Source organism: Trichomycterus rosablanca, chromosome 23 (assembly GCF_030014385.1).
Source record: "Trichomycterus rosablanca isolate fTriRos1 chromosome 23, fTriRos1.hap1, whole genome shotgun sequence".
Lineage (NCBI taxonomy): Eukaryota > Metazoa > Chordata > Actinopteri > Siluriformes > Trichomycteridae > Trichomycterus > Trichomycterus rosablanca.
Window position 1 is genome coordinate 4,890,648 of NC_086010.1, and position 27,161 is coordinate 4,917,808.

The 27,161-nt window shown below is 37.6% G+C and overlaps 2 protein-coding genes across 5 annotated transcripts; one reads left to right on the top strand and one right to left on the bottom strand.

The window, feature by feature from the left end:
* Positions 1 to 1,369: 1,369 nt before the first annotated feature.
* crot (carnitine O-octanoyltransferase) lies at positions 1,370 to 12,110 on the top strand. Of its 3 annotated transcripts, XM_062985867.1 has the most exons (18): positions 1,370 to 1,599; positions 2,560 to 2,682; positions 2,787 to 2,911; positions 3,265 to 3,446; positions 3,995 to 4,119; positions 4,431 to 4,539; positions 5,026 to 5,119; positions 5,245 to 5,370; positions 5,465 to 5,566; positions 5,675 to 5,758; positions 5,923 to 6,030; positions 6,713 to 6,843; positions 7,077 to 7,200; positions 7,309 to 7,387; positions 7,860 to 7,953; positions 8,198 to 8,317; positions 8,930 to 9,081; positions 12,054 to 12,110. In XM_062985867.1, exons 2-17 carry the CDS (start codon positions 2,568 to 2,570, stop codon positions 9,048 to 9,050), a joined length of 1,839 nt encoding a protein of 612 aa, XP_062841937.1. In that variant the 5' UTR covers positions 1,370 to 1,599; positions 2,560 to 2,567; the 3' UTR covers positions 9,051 to 9,081; positions 12,054 to 12,110. The 3 variants fall into 3 exon arrangements, with proteins under 3 accessions (XP_062841937.1, XP_062841936.1, XP_062841938.1); XM_062985866.1 differs by lacking the exon at positions 12,054 to 12,110 and having other exon boundaries at positions 8,930 to 10,332; XM_062985868.1 differs by lacking the exon at positions 12,054 to 12,110 and having other exon boundaries at positions 6,719 to 6,843; positions 8,930 to 10,332.
* On the bottom strand, positions 10,619 to 27,070 carry abcb4 (ATP-binding cassette, sub-family B (MDR/TAP), member 4). Of its 2 annotated transcripts, XM_062985864.1 has the most exons (27): positions 26,824 to 27,070; positions 25,349 to 25,415; positions 24,971 to 25,142; positions 24,731 to 24,773; positions 24,054 to 24,245; positions 23,500 to 23,671; positions 23,190 to 23,314; positions 22,417 to 22,588; positions 22,188 to 22,301; positions 20,936 to 21,046; positions 20,722 to 20,847; positions 20,430 to 20,633; positions 20,000 to 20,170; positions 19,615 to 19,776; positions 19,252 to 19,407; positions 18,877 to 19,023; positions 18,690 to 18,794; positions 17,830 to 17,907; positions 17,659 to 17,742; positions 16,941 to 17,144; positions 16,077 to 16,177; positions 15,851 to 15,991; positions 14,701 to 14,857; positions 14,179 to 14,376; positions 12,714 to 12,920; positions 12,040 to 12,186; positions 10,619 to 11,721 (listed from the first exon to the last, which is right to left on the bottom strand). In XM_062985864.1, the coding sequence occupies exons 1-27, from the start codon at positions 26,883 to 26,885 to the stop codon at positions 11,518 to 11,520; spliced, it is 3,822 nt and encodes a 1,273-aa protein (XP_062841934.1). In that variant the 5' UTR covers positions 26,886 to 27,070; the 3' UTR covers positions 10,619 to 11,517. The 2 variants fall into 2 exon arrangements, with proteins under 2 accessions (XP_062841934.1, XP_062841935.1); XM_062985865.1 differs by lacking the exons at positions 10,619 to 11,721; positions 12,040 to 12,186; positions 12,714 to 12,920; ... (8 more) ...; positions 18,877 to 19,023; positions 19,252 to 19,407 and having other exon boundaries at positions 19,720 to 19,851.
* Between the last annotated feature and the right edge of the window lie 91 nt (positions 27,071 to 27,161).

Genomic DNA, 27,161 nt, shown 5'->3' on the forward strand with positions numbered 1-27,161 from the left:
TGTGTGTGTGTGTGTGTGTGTGTGTGTGTGTGTGTGTGTGTGTGTGTGTGTGTGTGTGTGTGTGTGTGTGTGTGTGTGTGTGTGTGTGTGTGTGTGTGTGTGTGTGTGTGTGTGTGTGTGTGTGTGTGTGTGTGTGTGTGTGTGTGTGTGTGTGTGTGTGTGTGTGTGTGTGTGTGTGTGTGTGTGTGTGTGTGTGTGTGTGTGTGTGTGTGTGTGTGTGTGTGTGTGTGTGTGTGTGTGTGTGTGTGTGTGTGTGTGTGTGTGTGTGTGTGTGTGTGTGTGTGTGTGTGTGTGTGTGTGTGTGTGTGTGTGTGTGTGTGTGTGTGTGTGTGTGTGTGTGTGTGTGTGTGTGTGTGTGTGTGTGTGTGTGTGTGTGTGTGTGTGTGTGTGTGTGTGTGTGTGTGTGTGTGTGTGTGTGTGTGTGTGTGTGTGTGTGTGTGTGTGTGTGTGTGTGTGTGTGTGTGTGTGTGTGTGTGTGTGTGTGTGTGTGTGTGTGTGTGTGTGTGTGTGTGTGTGTGTGTGTGTGTGTGTGTGTGTGTGTGTGTGTGTGTGTGTGTGTGTGTGTGTGTGTGTGTGTGTGTGTGTGTGTGTGTGTGTGTGTGTGTGTGTGTGTGTGTGTGTGTGTGTGTGTGTGTGTGTGTGTGTGTGTGTGTGTGTGTGTGTGTGTGTAGAGTGCTGCTAGTGTGCAGCTCTCTCTGTGCTCCCCCAGCAGGTGGGGCAGTTTGTCGGGGTCTGGGAGGGAGAGTCCAAGACAGTTACAAGACCGTGTCAAGTCAGAGTCCAGATGAAACCAAGACTTAAATGGATATGTTATTATGTAAAAAATCCCCCATAAACTTCAAATGAGCTGCTGGATATTAAAGTTAAGTAATGCACTTAGACGCAAACATGCATGTCTTGTGATGGTCCCTCATCCCAAAAACTGGCTGGCATAATGGTTCAGCTGGTAGAGTAGGTTGATCAAAATGCTCTAATAATATTTAAGTGAATTTCCTCTGGGTACTCTGGTTTTGTCTCACCTACCAAAACATGCAGAAGGTAGATTGGCTGCTCTACATTGCTACATGGTAAGTGAATAGTAAATGTGTGAGATGCCGCCCTGTCGGTGGGAGGAATAAATACATGAGAATATAAAAAAACCCTCGGACTTGTATTATGAAAAGCTGATAAAGAGCCGACAGTGCTGCATTGGTGAGTCCTGATTGGCTAAAGCTGCGTGTAAATAGAAAAAACTGGAGCAAAGGTGATGGAACTGGTCCCAACAGTTCTTGCTCCAGTTCTGTTTCACAATAACAACTATAACTACAACAATAACAGTAATTATTCATCACATGCACCTCATGTCAGATTTATTAAACATATGGACTGTTTTGTGTTAGCAGTTCGTTATATTTTAGTCTGAGGTGAGTGTGTTTATTTACATTGTAAAGTGTGAATTAGCTGGAGCTGCATGTACAGACAGACTGGAGGATTAACCACAGAGTCCAACGCTATACTGAACAGTTTATTATATTAATAAAGTATATCACTGAACCTCCAGTTTGTGGAGGATACTGGACAACTTGTGACTGGACTTTGCATTATACAACAGCAGAACAGGTATGGTTAAAGGTGCATGGGGTGGGACTTTGGCCATAGTGGTTACAAACGGTAGATTATGAACCATTGTGCCATGTTTTCGTTTGTGCACAGTCCTGATTGTGTTGGAGTGCATGCTAAATGTTTTGCAGCCAGTCACGGTTTTATAGAAGTGATACAGAACTTGGGTTGCTTTGTTTCATTAGAAAGACAAACTTTATATTGTAAAATGTGTTGTGCATTTACTAAAGTTTCCAGTATGTTATATGTTTTGTTTAATAAAAATTATTTAAGTGTGAAAGACCTGCAATAATGACACTGTCACTAATGCACTGCGCCACTATGAGGACAAGAAATGACATGAGTATTTATTTATTAGGATTTTAACGTTATGTTCACTGTGCCACCCAAATGACATGAGTATAAAAATAAATAGTTTTCATAATTAAAAAGGGCATATTAAAATAAATGTCTTTAATTTATTTCTACATTTCCATATTAATGTCTAGTTTTATGCAGTACGAGAAAAGGCACAAGCATGGACCAAATAAGCATTGATGTTTATTTTAATATGCCTTTTTGTGACAAAAATATTTATTTATTTACTAAACTTTTTATTTCTGCATTTATTTATTTATCTAAACTCATGTCGGTTCTGTTTATTTGTGCATTTGTTTATTTGCACTTATGCCATTTTTCATCCTCTATATGCCCTGACTAGACAGAAAGCCTGGACAGGTCGAAAGCACCAGCTCAACAGCTCAAAATCTCACTAGTGGTGGGCTTTTACATTGGACCACTAGAATTTAGAAGAATGTCTTTATTCGTCATATGTACATGTACATGTGTGCAGTACAACTAAATTCTTTCTTTTGTTTTTTTTAATACAGAGCTTCTCAAATTTAAGATTGTAGAAGTAAACACTACTTGATGTTTTGTGTGTTGAAACACTACTGATCATATTGTTTGTGTTTAATACAGGTGTGATTATGAATAATCAAATGTTTGAATCTGCGGCTGAGCGGACCTTCCAACACCAGGCCAGCTTGCCACCATTGCCTGTGCCTTCTCTAGAGGAAAGCCTCAGGAAATACCTGGACGCAGGTAAAAAAAATCCTTCTTGAACTGACCATAAGCTAAAAAAAAAAAAACAGCAGACAAATCAATGCACCAGTGAGAGGCTTTTACTCAAACTGTTTTTTTTGCAGTGAAGCCCTTTGCTACTGAAGATGAGTTTCGCAACACTGAAGCCACTGTAAAGCATTTTGCTGAGAACATCGGCAAACATCTACACCAGAAGCTTTTACAACGAGCCAAGACACAGCGCAACTGGGTAACAGTGACCTATCACACTTATATAATATTTTTGTCATAGTAAACAAATGCAGCTGCCAAATTTCCCTCCTGTGACTCTTCTTCTGTTGAACTTGTACATGTAGTGCCAGTTTGTTTGTTTTCTAGGGAATTTTGACTCGTATAAACTTCAAGATTTAACCACCACACGACTTCAATTGCTCTTATTTACACAAAACTTCTTTTTACTGATTTTCACTGCTTACTGTTTTCATTAGCAATGTACATAATCCCAGCGTTTCTGGAATTGGAGTTTGTACCATTACTGCATGCTCTAAATAACTTGGATTGCCATAACATTTTTTAAAAAGGACCGGCTGTTTGTTTTTCTAGCTGGAAGATTGGTGGTTGGACGCAGCATATTTGGAACTGCGTATGCCGTCTCAACTGAATGTGAACTTTGGGGGTCCAGGACCATACTTGGAGCATTGCTGGCCCCCATATGAAGGCACACAGCTGGAGAGGACCAGCATGACTGTGTGGCTCACTCTGCAATACTGGGATCTCATCCGGACGTGAGTATTGCCATTTACTTACGATTATTTCTGCGTTCACACCAGCAGTGATCTGTGGCTGTTGTTGACCAAACAGACGGCTGATCACTTCATGAGCACTGCTTACATAAATCTTAGTTGTGACAAAACATGCCAGGAAGTGTCTTTGGTTTTTTTACTTTACATTATTCTGAACAGCAATATAACATGACATTGTTTAAAAAACACTGTACCTACTCATCAGTGGTGCATCTTAACCAAACTTTGCTGAGAACCGAACTTAGCAGTCAAAAACAGAACACTTGGCAACCCTTACACATCTTCTGATGGTCTGCATCAATACAAAGTAGCCAATCAACCTTGTTTGAGAGTACTGCATGCAGACACTGCGAAAACGTGTAAAAATCCCCACAGACAGTGACGGGAGGTAGAAATCAGACCCAGAACCCCAGGATAAGTCATGCTTTGCTTGGGTGTGTATTCACTAAAAGTTTATAGAGTTATTTGATGTGTGTGTGTGTGTGTGTGTGTGTGTGTGTGTGTTTCTGTTTCCCTGTGTTGTGGATCAGGGAGAAGCTGGCTGTGCATAAGGCAGGAAACATGCCCTTCGACATGGACCAGTTCCGCATGATCTTCTGCACTTGCAAAGTACCTGGTGTTACCAAGGATTCCATACTCAACTATTTTAAAACTGGTGAGGCCTGGTGGAAATGCACCCTTGACACGGATCTTTTCCACAGTGAACACAATTGTAAACACAATGGGTTTTTTTTTCTGTCTGCACAATTTTAAACATTACAGCATAATATATGCAACTAAAACAAATTTCCATGTTAAAAATGTGGTTCCACAACCGCTTGTTAAACAACTGAACAAATGAATAAAATAAATCAATGATGTGGATAAAATAAATAAATGAGGGGGTATGAACCTTGCTTGTGTGTGTGTGTGTGTGTATTTGTGTACTCTATAGTAAGGGATCTATGTGTGGACTTTGTGTTTTAGAAAGTGAAGGGCCGTGTCCTTCTCATCTCGTGGTCATGTGTCATGGGAGAATCTTCACGTTTGATGCTCTTTGTGATGGATGCATCATCACTCCTCCTGAAATATTAAGGTATGCTACTATTAATGGTAATACTCTGTGTGTTCGGCATTTGTTTCTACGTGATCTTTGGACCTGAAGTGACAACATGCTTTCTATAGTTTTCCGCTGTAATCGAAGCTTGTCGCTTAGTTACTGGGTGCAGTTAAACATGCCCCATTTATATGGGCACAAATAATCCAAAATGATTTGCATGAAAGATGTTACTGGCTTAAAATTGCGTCAGTTATGTAATGACGTCTTCCTAAAGATGAATTTTCATTTTTTACTAGAGGCTCTCGTACAGTTGTTAATGGAAGATCTTATTTCTGAGCTATAATAATTAATTTGACCCAATAACCACTGTATATAATCAGAATGAAGCACTAATGCAGATGATAATGTATTTCCAGTTTTCGCTCATACTTAACCAGATTAGAGAATTTGGATAGTGAGTGTACCAGTAACCAACTATGAGTGAGTTTTGAATTTTGAATATTTCTGCCTGTAATATGTTAGGCAGTTGACGTACATTAAACAGATCTGTGATGGAGATGTAAAAGGTGATGGTGTGGCTGCTCTGACCAGTGAGGAGAGGACTCGCTGGGCTAAGGTCAGAAACATTAAATTATAATCACTCACATAGACATCTAACTCAAACATGCTTTACAGCAACATTCTAAAATTAATGTTTATGTTTTCATATTATTACTGTTATCTCTTTGTGTGGCTCTGCAGGCTCGAGATTATCTGATCTCCATTGATCCTGTTAATAAAAACATACTGGAGACAATCCAGAGCTCCCTGTTTGTTGTCTCACTGGATGATGCAAAACCAAATTGTACTCCGGAGAACTACACAATGGTAAAAACAAGAAAATGTGTTTTTTTTTGCTTTGTTGCTATTCTATGAGTTAATTGGTAGTAATATTTTTATGTATATTTGTTTTTTTATGTAGATGACACAGTTGGCACTGACAGGAGACCCCACTGTGCGTTGGGGTGATAAATCATACAACAGTATTAGCTTTGCTGATGGCACCTTCGCCTCTAATTGTGATGTAAACATGGCACTTTTATTATTATTATTATTATTATTACTATTATTATTATTGTTTTCATCTTTACTTGGTAAGTCTGTTCTGATAGTTATCCATGTTATTCTATAGCACGCCCCCTATGATGCCATGGTGTTGGTGTCTCTCTGTTACTACATTGACCAAAAATTAATGGCCACCAGTGGAAAATGGAAGGTAAGAATGCTTTTGGATTGTGTGTGTGTGTTTGTGTGTGTGTGTTTGTGTGTTTATATGTGCATGTGTTTTAACAATGTGGTGTTGTCTGCAGGGTTCGGAGGTGGTGCATGACTTGCCTGTTCCAGAAGAGCTTGTGTTTAACAATGTGGTGTTGTCTGCAGGGTTCGGAGGTGGTGCATGACTTGCCTGTTCCAGAAGAGCTTGTGTTTACCGTAGATGAAAAAGTGAGGACAGACATTGCACTTGCTAAAGAGCAGTACAGAACAACGGTGCGTCTCTCACACACACCATTTAGCCTTTTCACATGTAAAAAGTAAACAATCCCACCACATCAATAACCACTGTAAATGATACGCCAGTGACTATCCTGTTAGGGATTTTAGCAGAAGTGTTCCCTCTTTAAAAAAAAAAAAAAACACCACTACCACCTCTGTATAGGAGTCACAAAGCATAACTGGCTTTGCTGTTGGGAAGGAAGGGAGGGATTTCCTTTCTGTCCTGTAGATCAAGGCATAACTAGCCAATTCCAGGCAATTCCAACCCTGCTTTCAAACCGGCAGCGGCAGACCAGAAGTATTTTTTGTGTGTGTTTTTCCAATTGGCACAAGGCAGGAATACACATACAGTTCATAAGATCATCATGGAGAATCACTCACTCACTCACTCACTCACTCACTCACTCACTCACTCACTTACACCTAGGCTAAATTTTAAGTTGCCAGTCTCTTGCTGGCATTGTTGCTGCTGGTTTCTTGAAAAGTGGGGGGTCACTGGAGTACCCAGGGAACAATCCACACTGACATGGGAAGGTCTTCGGGTTCCTGGTACTGTGCCATTTACTTATCATAATTATTTAATGTAATCTGAACTTGGATGTTTACGTTTTGTTGTGGCTTTAAGCACACGATGAATTTGCATGAAAAAACGTGTTAAAAAGGCTTTTATTTCCAGACACAGGATCTGCAGATTGTCTGCTATGCTTTCACCTCCTTTGGGAAGGCAGCTATTAAGAAGAGAAAACTTCACCCAGACACGTTTGTGCAGCTGGCCATGCAGTTAACTTACTACAGACTACACGGAAAGTAAGAATCTCTTATTTTATTTTAAGACTGCTGGGGTTTTTTTTTTGTTACCACAATAAAAAAATCATCAACCTACCAACCAACAGTTATTTAAACTTGAAAAAACCTTGAGGTAGAGACCTCATTTACAACATAGTTGATAAAATAAATAAATTGTTAACTGTCAAACAGGCCTACAATGCTTATTTCTCTCTCGCTCAGTTTTGTTTGTTTGTTTTGTTTGTCTTTTTCAGACCTGGTAGCTGTTATGAGACTGCCACCACACGACGATTTTATCATGGCCGTACAGAGACCATGAGGCCGTGCACAGTGGAGGCTCAGCATTGGTGTGCCGTAATGCTGAACCCTGCAGCATCTGTAAAAACCGAGAGCATAACATGACATGTCTACTTACACCTGATCTGATGTAGATTCAACATTTCAAGCTTTTGTTTCTTCTGAGTTTAAACTAGTGTTTCTCGACAGGTTGAAGAGAAGAGACAAGCTCTGCTCCGTGCCTTCAACAAACACAACAAACTGATGGATGAGGCTCAGAAAGGAAAAGGTTTGTTACGGGACAAAATTAAACAATATAGTATTATATTTTACAAACCTACATCACAGGAGGGTTAGGAAAAATGGCTTTATTTGTTCTAATTCAGTAGATATATAAAAGAACTGATTCATAATTGACTGGTACAGTGTATGTACAAAAGTGAGTGGACATTTAACCATAAGCTTCTTGGACATCCTATTCCAAAACAGATCAGTCTAATGAACATTTGTAAGGCACTGATGTGGGACAAGAAGTTGTTGAGGTCAGGGCTCTTTGCAGGCCTCTGGAGTTTCTTCACCTCAAACTAGTGAAGTTATGTACCGATCTTGCTTTGTGCACAGGGGCGCAGTTTTAGTGCAACAAGAAGGAATGTGTGAATGTGAAGGGTGGGCTAACAAGGTTAATCCCTAAGCCAATGCCACAGCGAAAAAGTACTGAATAAGTGTTTTGTGCTCATTATGTACTAATTTACTTTGTCTAGGCTTTGATAGACACCTGCTGGGTCTGTACCTAATTGCCAAGGAGGAGGGACTTCCTGTTCCTGAGCTTTACACTGACCCCCTCTACAGTAAAAGGTTCACTCATATAAAAAATTTATTACATTATCCAAAATGTCTCAACTTTTCTGGAACTGAGATTTGTATGCCGGTTGGCCAGTGGTGCCTCTGTTTGCATGTTATTATTTATTTTGAGTAAACACTGCACTCATTCTGCACATCAGCTACTGTTTTCCTCTCTGAACTAGAACAGCACTGGCTTTGAGTAACATGGCTAACTTTACAAAAAGTGTTTTCTTTTCTGTCTGTTTTTAATGAGCAGTGGTGGAGGAGGAAACTTTGTTCTTTCATCCAGTCTTGTGGGCTACACTACTGTTCTGGGTGCTGTTGCTCCCATGGTGCACCACGGCTATGGCTTCTTCTACCGCATCCGTGATGACAGGTGAGCTCAGAAATGTACAGTTAAAATAAAACATTAGTAAGCGACAGGTCATGACAGTTTTCCGAACACAGTGATTTTTTAATCTCTTCTTTTCTTTGACTGAATGAACGAAAACGAATTTCTTTGTCCAAAGTTTATTGTGGGTTTTTCTAAAAACTTGACTAGAGAAATCTGCTGGGTGAAAAATAAATTTACAGCTACTTGGATTATTAATTTGATGGTGTAGATTATTATTCGGTCTTTCACTTAGTTAAGTTAGCATAACTGACTACAGCTGGTAAATTCTCTCTGCCTATATAAATATGGCTAGTTTGATTGCACACATGAGCCACAAGCTCTACACTTAAGAATGTCTGGAAAACACCTGTTACTACCAAAAAAAGAAAACTATAAACATAAATAAAAATAAATACTATATTTCCAAAAAATAAAGATGTATTGTGTGCATCAACTGTGGTTACAAATAGTAATGTAAGGATTAAGGATCTTTTAATAATTGCCATGTTAAGAAAGGTTAAATTGCTTAGGGCATCTAATCACAAAACCCCCGACTATAAACTGCTTCCTGTAATCCAGTGTGATTTATCCAGCATATTCTGCTCCTAATTTTAGGATTGTTGCTTCCTGTACGGCCTGGAAGTCGTGTCCAGAGACAGACGCCGAGACCTTTTTCCAGTATTTATGCACATCCTTTCATGACATAATGCAGCTCACCACCCTGTCCAACCTGTAGAGAAAAGCCTTCTGGGATTTTCATTGACAATGTAAGATTTGTGTCCAGTTTTAAATCAGAAAATCAGTTTGCTGTAGCACAGCTTTAACACTCTCAGCCCATGACAGAGATGAAGAAAATTTATACAATACAATTTCCCATTTTACCCACTGTGTCCTCCCTGTCTGGGAGTCTATGGGCAAACGTGTGCTTCCTCTAAGACGCGAGTCCAGCCACCACCTTTTGTAAACCGCTGCTTATGCAATGTGGCTGAATTACTAATTACTTTACAGCTGCATTGCAGATTATAAATATACTGTATACTGTTACTAGCTACTTTATTAGGAACACCATACTGATGCTAACCATGCTATGGTTAAAGTCAGTCAGTTCACATTTCCCCCCAGTCCAATGTTTGATTTAAACATTACGTGAGTTGAACTTCTGTCTGTGTGATTTTATGCAGTGCACTGTTTCCGGTGTTTATAATAAAGTAGCCAGTCAGTATATATTCACTGTACCTCTAGAAAGACCTCTTTATTTTATTAATGCAGAAATCAATGCAAATGTTCAGCAACAATGCAATTTTTAATTTGTACATATTTAATTTCTGTAATTTGTATGTTTTTCTACAGTTAGTATTGATTTTACAATGTATTATTCAATCTGTGAAATCAGTGAAGTCTGTAGTAATTTCAGCAAGTGTCCTTTATGTAGATAATTTTCATCTAAGTTAGTGCTACTCAAACTCTCAGCTGGGGCCAAAAAGTGGCCAATAGTTTCTCTTGCAGCCTGCACACATACAGTACATGCATTTTTGTATATTCATTAGTTCTGCATTTGGACAGAAAAATATTCTGCAAACTGAGAAAAATGTATCTATATTTTAATAATGTAATCTTGCAAATAGTAAAAAAAAACTGCAATACAAAAACTGAAATCTGCTGAAAAGTGCTTACAGGAATTGTTTACAGGAGTTGCATAATGGTGTGATATTCCACTGCTTTACTAACAGTTTTCACCAGCTGTGTGAGCTTCCATGTAAACAGTGACAGTTCTGCTGTAGCTTTGGTAAAATCTTGATTTTGTTTTAGAGCCATTAAGACTACAAGTTAAGAACCAATGGTTTAATAATTCATTTGTTTGTTATATTATTGTTTTCCTACAAAATAGAGTACACGTTGATTTTACTAAGTTGCATTCAAGTGTTTTTTTTATCACTAAAGAGATTAATATCTGCTTGTACCACTTTTCTTTAAATAATTACTCATGCTATTGTAATAATTGAAAATAAAGCACTTATATCCTGTTCCAAGTGTATGTGTTTAAGATACTTACAAACAGCAATTTGTACATGAATCTCACACTAATATTCTAGTAATATAAGCAGTTAGATTTGTTTTTGTTTTTAAGTTAAACAAGATTTATAAAAATGACATTAAACTGGGCAAAGTTGCATAAAACAGTTAAATAAATGGATTTACTGAGTGAGTGTGTTACCGTCAGGTCCACGAGGTGTTTTGTATCTAGAAGTAATGCTTACACAAGTTGGCAAATGTAAATAAATGAACTTTATTTCAAAAATGTGGCTAGCCAGTACAAAAATCAGTAGAACATGATACAGTGTAATCACAGATGGCAGATCTGTTAGTTTCTCTTATAAATAAAAGTTTTAGAATATGTACATTTTGATAAATAAGGAGTATGATTACCCGTTTAGGTCTTTGGTCCTATTTTTATGTTAGAGCAATAAAGAACATTTACCATACTTGTTTTCCAATAATTATAACAAGTATCTTCACTATTTTATTACATTATACAAAAAATATAAGTCACATAAGTCTGTTTTCCCCTCCAAATGTTAGTGTGTTTTAGTAAACTAGTAAGTTAACTAGTAAGTTAACCTAATTAGTTCTAAATTACTTGGATCCTAATTGATATTACGATTAGTATGCTAATGGCAGAATGAATGAATTACGATTAGTAACTGTGTAGCTCAACTGTTACTGAGAACAATCTGTCAGCCTCGGCCCATTCATGGAAAAAGACCTCCTCGAGTAAATATTAGTAAATCACTTTCAAAAAAGCCCAGTAATTAATGTTTTTGATTGTACATGCAAATTAGTTACTTTGATTAAGCTTTGGGGATTTTTGTAAATTAGGATTAAAATGGGTCAGATTTACTGCAGTTGAAGCAGTAGTGCTAGTTTATTATGATTAGAATTAAACATTTAACATAGAAAATGAGGAAAAATTTAATAATGAATATAAATATAAATCTTAACATCCAGTCAGCTTTGTTGGTCAATGTGAAAATAGAAGCTATAATACCCAAGAAACTCTCAGAACAACAAAGTGTAATGCCAGCAATTTTGATATATTGTCAAATTGCCCATTCTAACTATAAACATACACATGGTTGACCCAAATCTGCCATAGCCAAGTTCCCATCCTGTCCCGGAAACAAACTTTAATTTTTTTGGAGTTTCTATGTCCCGTGACCCATCTGTGCATTGATGAGGGTGTAGTACACTCCCTGCTTGTTGAGAAGCTGCTGGTGTGTGCCCATCTCCACCACCACACCATTCTGCAACACCGCAATAACATCAGCATTCTGGATGGTGGACAGCCGATGAGCCACCACGATGCAGGTTCGACCCTCGCGAGCTTTATCCAAGGCTTCCTGCACAATCTGCACCAAAGAAACAAATTTCAGAGTACAATATGCTTGTGAGCTTGTAAACTTTCCTCTTGTTTACTATAGCCTGTTAGATTTTTTATGTAGCAGAGCTCCACATAGACACATTCCATATAGACACTCCCAACCCTGTCATTTACAGAGATCTTCTCCTACTAAAAATGCATTACTGCTGCACATACGAAACAGCAAATGATTTTACTGCTTTGTTTGGGTATTTTGGCAGACTTTAGCAGTCTAGTCCTGAAGTTACCTCAATACACAGTATTTTTATATTTATACAAAAACTCAAATTTATTCTGAATGCTGTACCTTTTCACTTTCAGTGTCAAGGGCGGATGTGGCCTCGTCCAAGAGCAGCAGTTTAGGGTTACGGATGATGGCTCTTGCAATAGCTATACGTTGCTTCTGCCCACCAGAGAGCTGGGTGCCCTTATCACCTGCCTGAGTATTGTACTTCTGCAAACCAGAATATCACATACCAAATCACAGCACATAATATTCAGTTAACCTTGCTTCTATCACATCTACAAACCTGAATTCCAGGTTGGGACAGTTTGGGACATGCTTTGTAACTGCACCACATTTCAATAAAAGCAGTACTAGTATAATGATATAATAAATAAGCGCTTGTAAAATCAATACCTGGAACATTCTAGAAATGAGCATTATTGTGTCACCTGTTTATAATGTTCAGTATTAAACAAGCATCCAGGAGTCCTTTATGAGGAATGTCTCAAGGCTTGTCAAATGTTTTTACAAAATACGTGAGCAAATAATCCAACATTTTAGAAGAAACGTTCCTCAACAACATACAGAATAAAAATATGGGAGTTTTAATTTAAAACATTTCAACAAGAATTTACAAATCAGTCTTGTCTTTTTATTACCATTTCATTCATTGTCCCACCTTTTTGGAACTGAGGTTTATATCTTGCTAAACAATTACAATTAAGAGTTCATATTCATTAGAAAATTGTATGTACCTGAGGCAGGCCCTCAATAAAGGAGTGTATATTTGCTGCCTTGGCAGCCATCTCTATCTCTTCCTGAGAGACGTGCCTACTGTTGTCTCCGTATGAGATGTTTTCAGCCAAGCTGCAGTCGAACAGCACAGGTTCCTGAGATACAATGCCAATCTGAGAGCGCAGCCAGTGGATGTTCAGCTGTTTGACATCACTACTGTCCAGCATCTACCAAGCAAGACACAATTAATATTAAGATCATGACTCAAACATTAGAAACAACACATAACTAACAAAAGGTTCTGGGATGTTTTATAAACAATAATTGCTGCACTCTATTTGTTGACCTGCCAGAGGCACTACTGAGCTGTATGTATTAGTGCATGAAGCTCAAGTATCTCTGCTTTTATCTTTGCATCTAGGGATTTATGGTGCAATTTCAGTTACTGAATGATCAAACAACGGGGCAGAGAGGACAAAATGAACTGTGCTTTATGAGCCTCTTTCAATGTATTTTAATTACTGAGAAGTGTACAGTATGTTTTATAAGAGTACATTTTTGCACCATCATACACAATTAACACAGTTTAGCAGAAACGTCTTATTCTGCAAAACTATTTAATGTTTCTGTGGACGTACATGTCTATTCTAAGCCTTGTATACATTATACGGTCAAAATGATGTAGACACCAAATCTAAAAGCTTTTTGGACATTCATTAATATAAATTTCCTCTGGGTCCTGTGTGGCATTAACAGCTTTCAGTCTCCTCAAATGTGTTAAAGAAAATAATGAAAGCATCTCATAAAAGAGAGCTTGGCTTTAACCCAACCAACTACTTACAGCAAGTCAGGTAAGTTATATATGGTTCATTTTTTTAGTAAAAACATGTATCAGCTATGCAAGTGTTATGGGTGGGTCTCCACAGAGATGTGTAGCCCCATATCTGAGAGAGTAACAGATAGATAGGACAAGAGTTAAAAAGTAAACTGGTTGTCACAGTTCTCTGAATAAGAGTAAAGAGAAGAAACCCAGAACACAGACTCGTGCCGTTGTTCATCAAAGACATATCCCTCATGACAGCCAATGACAGGACACCTGCTGAGTTTCCAAGAAAAAGAAAAGTAGTGCTGACATCTGTGGTAAACCAGACAGGGTCGAGCCCGGCATCACGGTTATAAAAAACAAGAGAAGGTTGCCAACAAAGAAGCCAGCAAGACTGTGATAAAGAATCCATGAATACATACAAGTTTTTCCACCTGGCATAACTTAGCACTCAGTGAGGCACAGAAATTGATGGTTAAAGGAACTAATACAGTAAATCATCAGTGCCTTTATGCCCCCTACAAGCCTTAATGGCATGGCACTACAACAATGAGCTCTGACTATTAGCTAAAAAACAATAATGCCGAACAGTATTAGAAAAAATGGAAGATGATTTAATGTTTGAAGAGAAATGTCTAATGTGTGTAGTATTTTTGTCTCACCACTGTGCCCCGTAGTGGGTCATAAAATCTCTCCAGGAGCTGGATGATGGTGCTCTTGCCACAGCCACTGCTGCCCACCAGCGCGAGGGTCTGGCCCTTCATCACCCGAAGTCGAAAGCCCTGCAGCACGGGTACATCTGGCCTCGATGGGTATTTAAAGTACACGTCACTGAAGCGGACGTTTCCATCAAAATTATCCTGCACGGACAAGACAGTAATGTATTTTTATTAGTTTTTACAGAATTTGATATATTTTGGAAAGCCAAGCAACAGTGAAAGAAAAATACATGTTCACTAGATCTGAGATTGTCTTAGTACGGTACCTTTCAAAAGAAGATCACATATCAATGAGAAAATAAACTAGATACAGGTCCAGTGCAGAAAGGTCTTGTGCAGATATTGATTTTCATACAAACATCAGGTCAGCTGAGCCCTGAGTGCTGTTATAATAACATCAGCACACACAAAGAACCTTTTTCTGCAGCATCTAAGATTTCATTTAGAGAGAAAAAAAAACTGTACCGGCTTGTCTCCATCTTCTGAGCCATTGTCAATATTTGGTACTTGGTTGATGAGCATTAGTACATGAGAGGCAGACATTTTGGCTTTGGCATAGTTTGGAGTGAAAGAGTTTGCTTCTCCCACAGCCATGGCTCCATATATTACTGCTGAGATTACACTAAAAAAAGAAACAACAATAAAGATACAGAAGTCACAAATGTGTACATCATACCTATTTTCAGTCTACTAAGGATCTTGCTGCCCTTCAAAGTGATGTAGATGAAAATGCCTGATTCACTATATTATTTGCACTTCCATCCTTTTCTTTAGAACTGGGCATCACAATAGAATAAAGAAAAAATTTGATTGTTTGTCTACTAACATCAATAAGGTATCACCTTACATTTCTCCTAATTTTTCGTTTCCTAAAAATGGCTTTGGTTATAAACAATGGCATTTAAAAAAAAAAAAAAGCTTTGGCATTGGTATGACAACATTCTCCACTAATAAAAACAGTCAAATACAATCCATTCTTCTTAGAGCTTGACAAGAGAGAAAAGGAATGCAGAATCACTAAATTATCTAAATTATATCTGCTAAATCATAGCGGTTGAGTTGTTTTCGGTTGTAATCACATACATGGCCTTCTTGTAAGAATAACATATCATCATACTTTATATCAAGCCATGTATCTAGCAACAAAAGAAAATTCCAACAAAAGAGCAAAATAATAAAAGCAATATATAAAAACTCATTCATTTAGCCAAAAGGAATTTAAGTGCAGCTATAAACACTAGTCTTTAGTAGTATTGCAATAAACATGATACACAGAATGCCATAACCTGTGGCATGCATCTTCATTTTTCTAATAATTAACTCACACCATGGGAACCAGCAACCTTTGTACCCAATAATCTGCTACTGTCTTATGTGCCTCATGGCAGCTGAAGTCAGAAATGTGCTTTTATTGTCTGTGTATTGCATCTAGACTGCAAGGTGACACGACTAACCAAGTGTAATCCCTGCGTCCCTCCAAACTGCAGCAAATCACATTTTCTTAGCTACCAATGTATGTCTATAAAGTAGGATAATTAGTCACTAACATGGACAAACTGACATTTAAATTCCTTACAATCTTTGCCAACATTTATATTTGACTTTAGTTACTTACAGGAAGACACCCTCAAAGGTCATCATTTTTTGCTCTATAAGCCATGAGCCAAATTTGAAGCAGCCGGCATACGCAAAGTAGATCATTGCTTGGGAGAAAGAGAATGTCAAACCAAAAATATGTGCCTTCTTCTGAGCATTCCTGGGAAAAAGAACCCAGACAAAAATGATAACAATCATAACTGTGTAAGTATTTCTATTTTAATCTCCAATATTAATAAACATACTTGTAGGGCACAACTAGGTTCTGCTGGTAGAGGATCTCAAACTTGCTCTCTCTGGTGAGTGATACCACTGTGCGTATGTTTTCTATAGCCTCTGTAGCTATCTAAAGACAAGGGAGAGAAATAATGATGATCTTTTGTCACATTTCTTTAATGGTGTCCTTTTTTGGTCCTTAATTTATTGATTTTACAATTTAAAAGATAATATTTGACAATCATAAGTGTAAATTACTAAAAGGTGGTGGCCACTTTACTAAGAGGTGTGGAGTGCCAAAATTAAGTTGAAGTCTATGATGGGAAGTTGTCTTTTTAACTGAAACATGTCAATAAATTTTATATGTAATAATGTCATCAGTTGCATTTCATAGTCATTTTATAATTGAGATTTTGGTGCTCGGGTGGTGCAGCGATAAACTATTCCTGTGTCACTCTTGGGGCCATGTTTAAAAGTGTATGTAGAAAACCAACAAGAGTGATATTAATGATCTGATTTTATGGAAAAGTTCCATATAAATATGGACAAATTGTCATATTTATTAAGAAGTACAGTTCTAACAAGAAATCAAAGCATTGTGGTAAAATAATTATGGATTTTAAGTAATGCACATATTCACTCATATAAAGCTGCAATATTTAAAATGGCAAGTCGTTGTGTCTGTGTGTTCAGTATATACAGTGCCAAGTTACACTTGTCCCAGTGGTTATGGCCAGGCTGAGTTTAGTTACACTGTTACTTCCTTTACTTTGGATCAATGCCAAATTATGTATGTAAAGTTCAGCTGAAAACAAACACTGACAAAACCAACTAAAACAAATAACATGTATTACATGTAATTCTGTGTTCACTACATTTACAAAACGTCGTACCTTTCCAGCTTGCTCTAACTCTTTCTTGTCCTTTACTGCATGGCCGGCTAACATCTTCATCTGGATGGCCCCGGCCACAGCCATGATTGGGACGATGGACAGGATGAGGAGAGTAAGCTGCCAGCCGTAAATAAATGAGATGATGATGGAAGTGCCCAGGTTGGCCAAATTCTGAGCAAATGTCGCCAGTCTCAACCCGGTTGCCTGGCCAAAAAACATTTACAAATTTATTAACAGTACATTTCATAAGAATTACGATCCCACTTGAATATTTACTATAAGAACTATCCAACAATCCAAACACAGATTCATTCTTTCAGTAATACAAGGACCGGTATACTGCCATATTACTGATTTTGCTTTTCTAACCTAAAAACACTGTTGCAATTAAAGTTTAACATGTACTCACTGAATTATGTTAAGAAATTTTGTATAATGAATTTCAAGGCACCGTAAATTATATAATTTTTAAATTAAGCTTAATGGGGTCTACTCATGTCTTTACAGTGAAAACATTAAAATAATCAGATCATGAACTCAGTGTCATATTGTACATGGGGGTTTTTTTTTACAGAAAATTAGGATTGTGTTTTTTTTCCTGGTAGACTAAAAAACTGTCCAAATTATTTTCTATTCTAATCACACACAGAGCACAAATGAAGTCAATAGGGATTCCTATTCGATGAATTTATTCTAGGAGCTTCCAAACATTACTTACACCCTGCACTTGAGCAGTGTCTGTGGCCAGTCTGGTGGTCAGCGCTCCCACACTATTCTTAGGGTCATCATACCAGCCCAGTTCCTAAAACACACACTCATAAACTGAGATCAATCCCAGTGAGGATCTATACTCTGTTCATGACATTTGGCACATTGTACGAATGCTCACCTTTCTCATCATGGCTTTAAAGGCTTTGTACCTCAGTCTCATAGTCAGAATCTCACCAGCTTTACCAAAACAAAAACCCTGAAAGGAAGAATTAATATGGTAACATATACAGTTTATTTGGAGCAGACTGTAAACTTCAAAATATGATCAGATAAAAGCTTCCTATTTTTGTAAATATTTTGAGTAACTAAAATTAATTTAGGATATTGTGTGGAAACAGCTGCATCTTGGCTACATTGGCTCTAAAAATCTATATTTACTATACATTAACACCAAGTAGCCAGTTCAATATGAATTATCAAATACGATGGCGCTTGGGTTACTTTATTAGACTAAATTACGCTACCACTGGGATCCAGGAATCGAATCCCCAGTGATGCTTTTGGCTGGTTGGGAGTCTATATACAGACATGATTGGCTGTGTCTGGAGGATGTTGTATATACTGCTTTACTTTTTTTTTTTAAATAGCCAGGAATTTTATTTAAGCATTCCTAATTAATTGGCTTCTATACATTTTTTCTCTGATAATGGTATAATTTCTTTTGTTTATGGACATGTCATGATTATAACCAGCAGGTTTAGTGCTGAAAACCAAGGTTTCAGTAGATACTGGGTTAGTAACTAGCTAAGCTAAGTCTAGAGAAGACCCACGTGTCTAATCTCACGTGTTTCTTGAACTCTTGCTCACAGTCACGCTGTAAAAGAATTACATGTGAAGTTAGACTGAGACTTTATTAAATGAAAGCAGGTAATAAAACCAACCCAAAAGCAGAAGTTCAACTCTATACCCTAAGCTCTAAAACATGAACTTTGGCCTAAGTCATAGTAATACATTTCAAGTTCAACAAACATATTGCACCTGTAAGAAAAGAGCAATGAAGGACGCGACTCCAATGCCGGCAAACAACATTGAGAAAAGATTTACTCTCTCTCTTTTAACGTTCTCGTCAGTCTCAGCAAACACCTGAAAAATGAGTAGAGAAAAAAAATGAACAATGCTCATTTCAAATTCACTTAAAAATGAGGTTGATCTTAGTATGACCTACGGCAATGATTTTGGAGAAGATAACGGCAAACGCAGGCTGCAAACCTCCATTGACAATGGCACAGAGGACACCCACCACCATGTAGGGCCATTCAGCTTTATTCAGACTTAACACTTTAAAGAAAGACACTTCTGGGACTTTTTCCTCCTATAGAAATAGATAATAGAATTACAAATGTGCTTTAATGTTCATATCTACACAAAGAAACAAACAAAACAATAAAAGTAAATTCTCTCAGCCTTAACCTTAATTATCTTTTTTATTATTCTACATGTACATCTACATGATGTGTACACCAACTGAAGTGTCCCAAATATAATGTTTTATGTACACCTGCCAGTCAATAAACCTTGTATTTTAACCCGAACGTTTTACCTTTGCTGGGTCTTTGTCTTCATCCTCCTGTCCATTCTGAGAACCAACAAAGCTCCTGGATTTTTGTCTGAAGAGTGTGCGCTCAGTCAGTGAGGTGACAGATGGGCTCTTCTCGTCCTCATCATGTTTCTCTTCAGCTTTGGTGCTGCTAAATGTCTGAAAGATTAAAGTGGTGATTATCTAAGTGATGTGTTGACAGTAAATGTAAAGCTGAAGTCAAAATTCCTTAGGGACATGTACACTACATGGCCAAATGTATGTGGACACCTGACCACTATCTTTCTGAATATTCCATTTCAATCCATAGGTGTTTATATGGACCCTTAACACCCCCACCTCACTGTGGCTATGAGTTAAGCTCACCTGTGTTGAAACAAGAGACTGGTAGACTCCTTTTTTCTCCATCAGTTCATCGTGTGTTCCCAGCTCTGCAATTTTCCCATCCTGAAATCCAGCGATGACGTCAGCATTGCGTATAGTGGACAAACGATGGGCCACTATAAAGGTCGTCCTGCCCAGTCTCACCTACACCAAATCAGAGCATAATTCTGATCATGTCACATCGTATTCACACTTGCTCAATGCAGGTGGCTCAGTAAGCTGTTGACAGTAATAATCAGTGTTTATTCCTTTGCCATTCAACATGAGAAAATATCACACATGTATTTGTCTTGTTTATAGTTCATCATGTTAGTGGGCAATGAAAACATGGTAGAGTTTATTAATGTGTACTAATTTGGACATTTACCTTATCCAGAGCTGCTTGTACAATTGCCTCACTTTCTGTGTCCAGAGCTGACGTAGCCTCATCCAGCAGGAGGATCTTGGGATTGCGCACAAGGGCTCGGGCAATGGCAATTCGCTGTTTCTGCCCTCCACTCATTTGGGTGCCCCTATCTCCCACCAAGGTCTCAAATTTCTAAAAATTATCATTTGTTAAACCAAATGCCAGATAATACAGGATACCAAATAAATCAGGCACAGCTCAGTTACTCTACAGTGATCGCTATCAGCTTTTAAAAGGCACTTACACAAATGGCTAAAAAAGAGATGCTTAGCTTGCTAATTAAAAATTAAAGTCTTAATCACCCACTGGCTTTTAACACCTTATCTTTTGATCTAACTTCAAATAAGTACTGTTTTCTTGTGTGCTAGTGTATGTTTTCAACAGGTCTCACATTGGGAAGTTTCATGATGAAGTCGTAGACATTGGCTTCACGTGTGGCCTGTTCAATCTCCTCCTGTGTGATGTCCTCACGACCATAGCGAATGTTCTCAGCAATGGTGGTGGCAAAAAGAATAGGTTCCTGACTCACGACGCCAATCATTTCTCTTAGACAGCGAACATTTAGAGTGCGGATGTCATTGCCATCTATACTAACCTAGAGCAAGAGAAAGGAATAGAGTGAAGACATGTCCAAAAATTAATGCTCAGCACAATCAAAACCTAAGGATGTCCCCCATACTTACTGTTCCTCCTTGGGGGTCGTAGAAGCGCTGAAGCAGCTGGACTGTTGTACTTTTACCACACCCACTGTTACCCACAAGAGCAATAGTCTGTCCACAAGTGACCTTCAGATTCATGCAATTAAGGACCTAGAGACACAAAGAAGAATGAATAAAACACTTCATATTTCTTTAAACACGTCCAAAGTGATTTAGCTAAGAAGATGCTTGAATGTACTTTCACATCCTGACGTGAGGGGTAGCTGAAGTGAACATCTTTAAACTCAATGTTTCCTTTGACCATGTCAGGTTTGTGGCCTTCATTTGAAAAACTGTCGATGCTTGGTTTCTGTAGGAAAAAAATACAGGAAGTTTCAAAAAGAGACAGTACAATGCCATTTTATTGACCGACATCTAAGCTGCAGCTCACAAAATGTCATTGGGATGTTCAGCATGCTTGGAATAAGAGTGCATCAACTGCCATGATGTTGGTTATCGTTACTCTAATAAACGGGAAGACAGAAATACCCTCCTTTCCTGGAAGCTTAGTCCCAGTAGGCTACAGTATGCTTCAAACTCCTTACTAAAAATCACAGGGGTCTAAAAAAGTTGTTTGGGGCTGAATGTTGTTCTGATCTCAGTAGGAGGTCAGCTTTGGTCCTGTACTCTGTCTGAGTTTACAATACTGCTTAAACAATTGATGGAAGCGCAAACAGCAAGTGTTCATTTATTTAAATTGGCTCAGATGTATTTCCGGCTTTTTATTCATACCTCAAAGACCCCAGGTTTGTTATAACGGAAAACTAGCACCTAAGTAAACTGATGTGTGCACGTCAATGTGTATGAGTTTGAGTTCTTCTCAATCTGACCTCTTTTTGTTACGTTTACCCTTTGGGAAGAAACAGAGGACGGGAAGTACGGAATATCAGGAAAGAGGTCCAGCTATTCTCTTCAGAATTTTCTATGAAGCTCTGAATTAAATTAGTTTGGGCTCTCACAAATCTGCAAAGATCGTTCCTCAATGTGACTATTTTCCTAGTTTTTCTTCTTTACTTATTTTAGTTATAATGTTGGCTCAACCTTTGACATCCAGCATTATTATTAAACGACAATGTTACCCAAATCAAATCAGTCAAATCATTTTTTTCACGTTCCGTTTTTTAACCTTCAAGGATTTTTAACACATCTGGAACATTTACTGTACTGAAGTACTTAACCAAATCTAGAGGCATTTCAACATTATCAATTTGTTCTGCTAATGGACCAAAATTGTGTTGTTTGTTAGAAGTCTTCCAGTGCTATTTTAGGAGTGAAATTGAAACTGAAGGACTTAATGAGTCATTAATGTTGCTATTAATTATAGCTATTATTAAGCTTATCAGTGTAAACAATGTGTAAGAGCAACCCTTATTATTATTTTTGATCTGATATTAAGCATAGACATTCAGATTTAGAGGGGAAGTGAAAGGTCACTATGTGATATGACTCACATGATCAATGATACTAAAAACTTTGTGGGCAGCCCCACGCGCACTGGAGAATGACTGAATGTTTGGTGAAGTCTGACCAAGGCCAAACGCTCCTATTACAACAGCGAAGAAAACCTAAAGAAGAGGAACAGAAAAAGTTGTGGATATGAATTTTTAGTGCTCTGATATTGCTAAAATAATAATTACGAATCAACAATTCATCCGTCTGACTTTCATGTCATTTACTCACTGTGAGAAGTGTTCCAACGTCGTACTCTCCAGCAAAAATCAATGTACTGCCATACCAGAACGCCAAAGCGTATGACATGTAAATCATAAAGAAGGTGAAACCCACAGCAATGTTCACTGTAATGGCTTTCTTTATTCCAACATTCTTAGCATCCTCCAAGTTTTTATGATACCTGTCAGAAAGACAATCTGGTGAGATTACGTTGACATGATTTAATGATGTTATATAAATGTTTTAAGTACTCGGTGAAACACATTTTTGTAAACATGTTTATTTTTTTAAACATAAGGTGATTGAAACTATAATGGATTTTCATATTATATACCACTATAATTTAGTTGTCGACCTAGGGTTGCAGTGGGTCCACTTCCGCAGGGAAACCATGAGCACAGGGCAGGAATACCCAAATAACACAAAGAGTGTGAGGGAGGCAAAAGCACAGTAAAACAAGCCATAATAAAGTTATATACGTTAAAATATTTTTTCTTCTTTCATATATATTATTAGAGCTCATCACAGCAGATCATTCTGGTCCACATACCTGATTTGTTTTATATCCAGGTTTGGGACCAGCACTAAGAGCACACTGACAAGTGCACCTCGCAGTGGCTAGGCTGTTCAGCCACCCCCCTTCCTCAGACAAAGCCAATCATGTACGTGTAGACACCTAACCGGCCAGCAGCACCACTGACTTCGAACACTGGCTCTTATATTTGTACCTAAATTACTTCATCAAAGGTGCACAAGTTACTTTCGATTACATACAAACACACCTCTGTATTTCTTTCTTTTGTCCCCCAAAGGCAAAGACAGTCCTGATGGCAGAGAGAACCTCTTCAGCAACAGCTCCAGCCTTGGCATATGCAGTCTGCTCCCTTGAGGTGAATGATGTCATGACCTAAAAATAAAGAAACAGTTTATTGACCAACGCTGCTGCATTTTTCATGCCGGGTTGTTTATATTTAGCATGTACAGTAAGACATGCTATAGTTTACATTCCAGATGTTCTGTCCCCCACATTGTTTACATAATCACTAAACAACTACAGCAAATGCTTTTTCTCTTCTGCCTTGAGTCTCTAACCTTGGAAATGACTGCAGCTGAGATACCGAGCAGGGGGCTTATGGAGACGATGACGAGGGTGAGCTTCCAGCCTTTAATGAAGCCAATGATGAAGCCAGTGAAGAAGGTGGTGAAGGACTGAATTAATGTGCCCAGTTTGTCCCCAATGCCTTCATTTATCTTAAGGATATCACTAAAGAGGGCAGAGAAAAGCTGTTTGTGCAATGTGTACAAAGAAATGGTTGTTAATTATTTTTCAACCCTGCTTGGTTCGAAATGATTAATACAGATGAAATGTGTACAAACTTACATTACTTACACAATTTAAAGCAAATACACGTTTTTGAGACTTAATTTATTGTGAAGATTTTAATTTAAAAAATCTATTACATGCTAGCTAAATGACCTTTGTAGCTGTGGTGCAAAATTAAAGACACAAAAGGAAGACACCAACATGCCTCTGGCTGGCTGACCTTTGGCTAAGACGAAATTGTATAAATATTTTAATTTGACCAGAAACATTTATTTAAATGTAGCATTTAAATAGTTTTATTCCACTCAAGCTTCTCTCTTACTCTGCTAGACGTGTGTTGAGCTGCCCTGTCTCGTTGACATCAAACCAGCCAATGTCCTGCTTAATGATGGAGTGGAAAAACAACTTTCTGAGCCTTTTCACCTGTCGTCCTGCAGCCAAAGTCCAAAATGCCACTTGCATGTAGGCTGCAAAAAGGACTACACCTCCCATGATGCTGTAGTAAATGGCATGCCTGTGTGAAAGATGACAGAATTAAGAAGGCAACATTTATCAACAGCAAAAAATACATCTAGTGACCAAATCCTAAATTATTCTTACCATTTGTTACTAAATGAAATAAAATTCTCTAACTAGATCGGGATGTTTTGTTGCCAGCTATGTGAAATAATTTGTTTGTTTTAATTAAAGTAAAAATTTTCACTAATGTATCATTTTTGCAGGGTAAAAAGCCTAGGTCCAAAACTAAACAGCTAAAAATAAATATCAAGAAGGGCCTGAGCTTGTGTGTCTGCCCTGTGATGGAGTGGCGACCTGTCTGGGGTGTTTTCTGCCTTTCACCCAATTAATCAGACCCACCGTGACGGTTACCAAAACAGACAATGAATACATTACATAACGTTTGACTGAACAATGAGAAAAAGTAAAGGGTAATTATTATGCCATGGTAAAAATGAATAAACGAAAGAAAATAAACTGGTCATCATAAAGACTTGGTACCTTGTCATCTGCTCTCCAAGTGTTTCATTAGAAGGAATAAAATCTAAAAAATCAGACATTTAGAACACAACTGTTAATATTTTAAAGCCTAAATTAACAAATTGCTTTTTCAGTTTAGTCAACAGTTTCTGGTCTTTTCAATGATGGTCTTGTGCATCTAAATTAGTACCAAACACTAGACAAATCAATAAAATGTCACAGTTATTGCCTTAGACTCGATCTAATTTGCTTTGGACTCACCTGGAGGAAGAGTTACGTTTTCAGGCAGACTCTCTATAATGGAGTCATGCACAAAGCTGTTTGTCATGTCTCCGAACACAACGACCATAGCAGGAAGAACTGCCCCATTAGCCATAGCCATGATGGTTCCAAATATCATTAGAACAATATCCACACTGTCTGCATAACGAAACTGAAAATGTACAAACGCAAATTTTAGGTATAAAATAGCTACAGCTGGCATGGATAAGATGGTTTATATTAATATACATTTATTTTTAATGATTAATTATTTACATAACTTTTATATCATTTACATTTAGCCATCTAGAGACATTTTAGAAGACTAAACTTTAAAATAAAAACAGTCATAGATTTATTAAATAACATTCCACCTACTATTTGCAATGGTCCCACCATTGGGTCCTGCACAGACTTCTCTTTTTTATTTTCATTTTTTTCACCACTGCAAAACAACAGCAAGCTTAAATACTGAAACCTGTTTCATTCAATCCATACTTTAAATAAGCCCAATGTGCATACTAGGAAAAGGAAAATTCTACATGATTTTAATGGTTTGATAGATGGGCAATAGAGCTTATTACAGACCGTGTTGAAATGTCTGTAAATAAAGGGTCACTCCTGCTTTAGGGTTCTAAATACCCAGTATGATGCCATTGACGTATGCATGTAATATACCAAATACAAATATTTGAGCGAAGGAGGGCAGAATAAATATACAAAAGAAAATGGCCACCTTTCAGACAGAGATTGTTTAAGTATTCAATATAAAACAAAGGTTCTTTAGATACAGTCATTAATTATAAATCAATATAAATGTATTGCACATGCTGAAAGTAGAACATAACACTAGGTAGTAGCTACTACAACTCTCAGTATATTATAATTTACTTTTATTCATTTTAGTTTAATAAATGAAAATGAACAACAATTTATTTGTATTTCTGAAAGCTGGGGCTTTTTTACATTTACTGTACAGTACATGTCTATGTTGCCCTAATTCAGCCAAACTCATAAGAAACAGAGCTTAAACTCTTTAGACTCCTCTGTCCGGTTAAGTTTATATCTTTATAAATGTTCTTACAACAGCTATAGAAAAAACTTAAAAGAATAAAACAGCTATATGAAGCACAAAAGAAGAACCCAGAAATAGTTTGTTTTGCCCGGTAACATCAGGCGAATGTGTCTGGAGTCACATCATTGTCTGGAATTCATTCAAGTGACTGGAATGAATTGTGGGGTTAAATATTTAGAGTGATTATTGATAATGTGAGACAGCGGCTAAAGTGGATAACTTTTAAACCTAGTGTTCTATAAAATGAAAATACCCAACAGGCAGATCCCCCCAATGTAGAAGAGTAAGAATTTAAATGTGAGAAAATCTGTTGAACTTTCTTTTCACTCACTGTGAATTAATAAAATCACAAAATTTAATATGAACATAGATTGTTTCTCGTGGAAATTAAAGCTTCGTTTACTATTTGAATGAAGTGAAAGATGTATAAACTTTGCATATATTTTCTCTCTCATGGTACAACCAGGCGTTATTCTAAATCACAGTGTTCCGTACAGTCTCCTCACACACAAACTTTCAGCACACTTTACAGCACACTCTAACCTGTATTTACTGGGATACAATATTTGGAATTTAAATCTTCAATTACTATTTGTACAAACTGAAACATGTATAAACTTTGCACATATTTTCTCTCTTATGGTACAACCAGGAGTTATTCTAAATAGATCACAGTGTTCCGTACACACAAACTTTCTTTCAACACTCTAACCTGTAATCCTGGGATGCATTTTTGCTCTCAGAATACAAAAATAAAATAAATAAATATAATATTTACCTCAGGTCTCCATTTTCATTGTATTTTCTCCCCTCTTTTTTAAGGTGGTACTTTTTGCCCATGATTATCTGTTTAATTCTCCGGTTTTCAGTAACGGTGCTGTTCACTTTGACCTTCTTCTCTTATTGATCAGTAAAACTGGTCCGAAATAACCGCGATATTGAATTAAATTGTAGAAATAAGTAATAAAATCGGCGGTGAATCCGCGGTTTGCTGTCAGGCTGAGCCGAGTTACCGAGCGCTCGCCTCGCGCAGATCTTCTACTCCACAGCGCGCGGCTCACTGACGCTCACAGCGGCGCGCGGGCCGGTTTATTACAGCCTGTGATTACATCATAG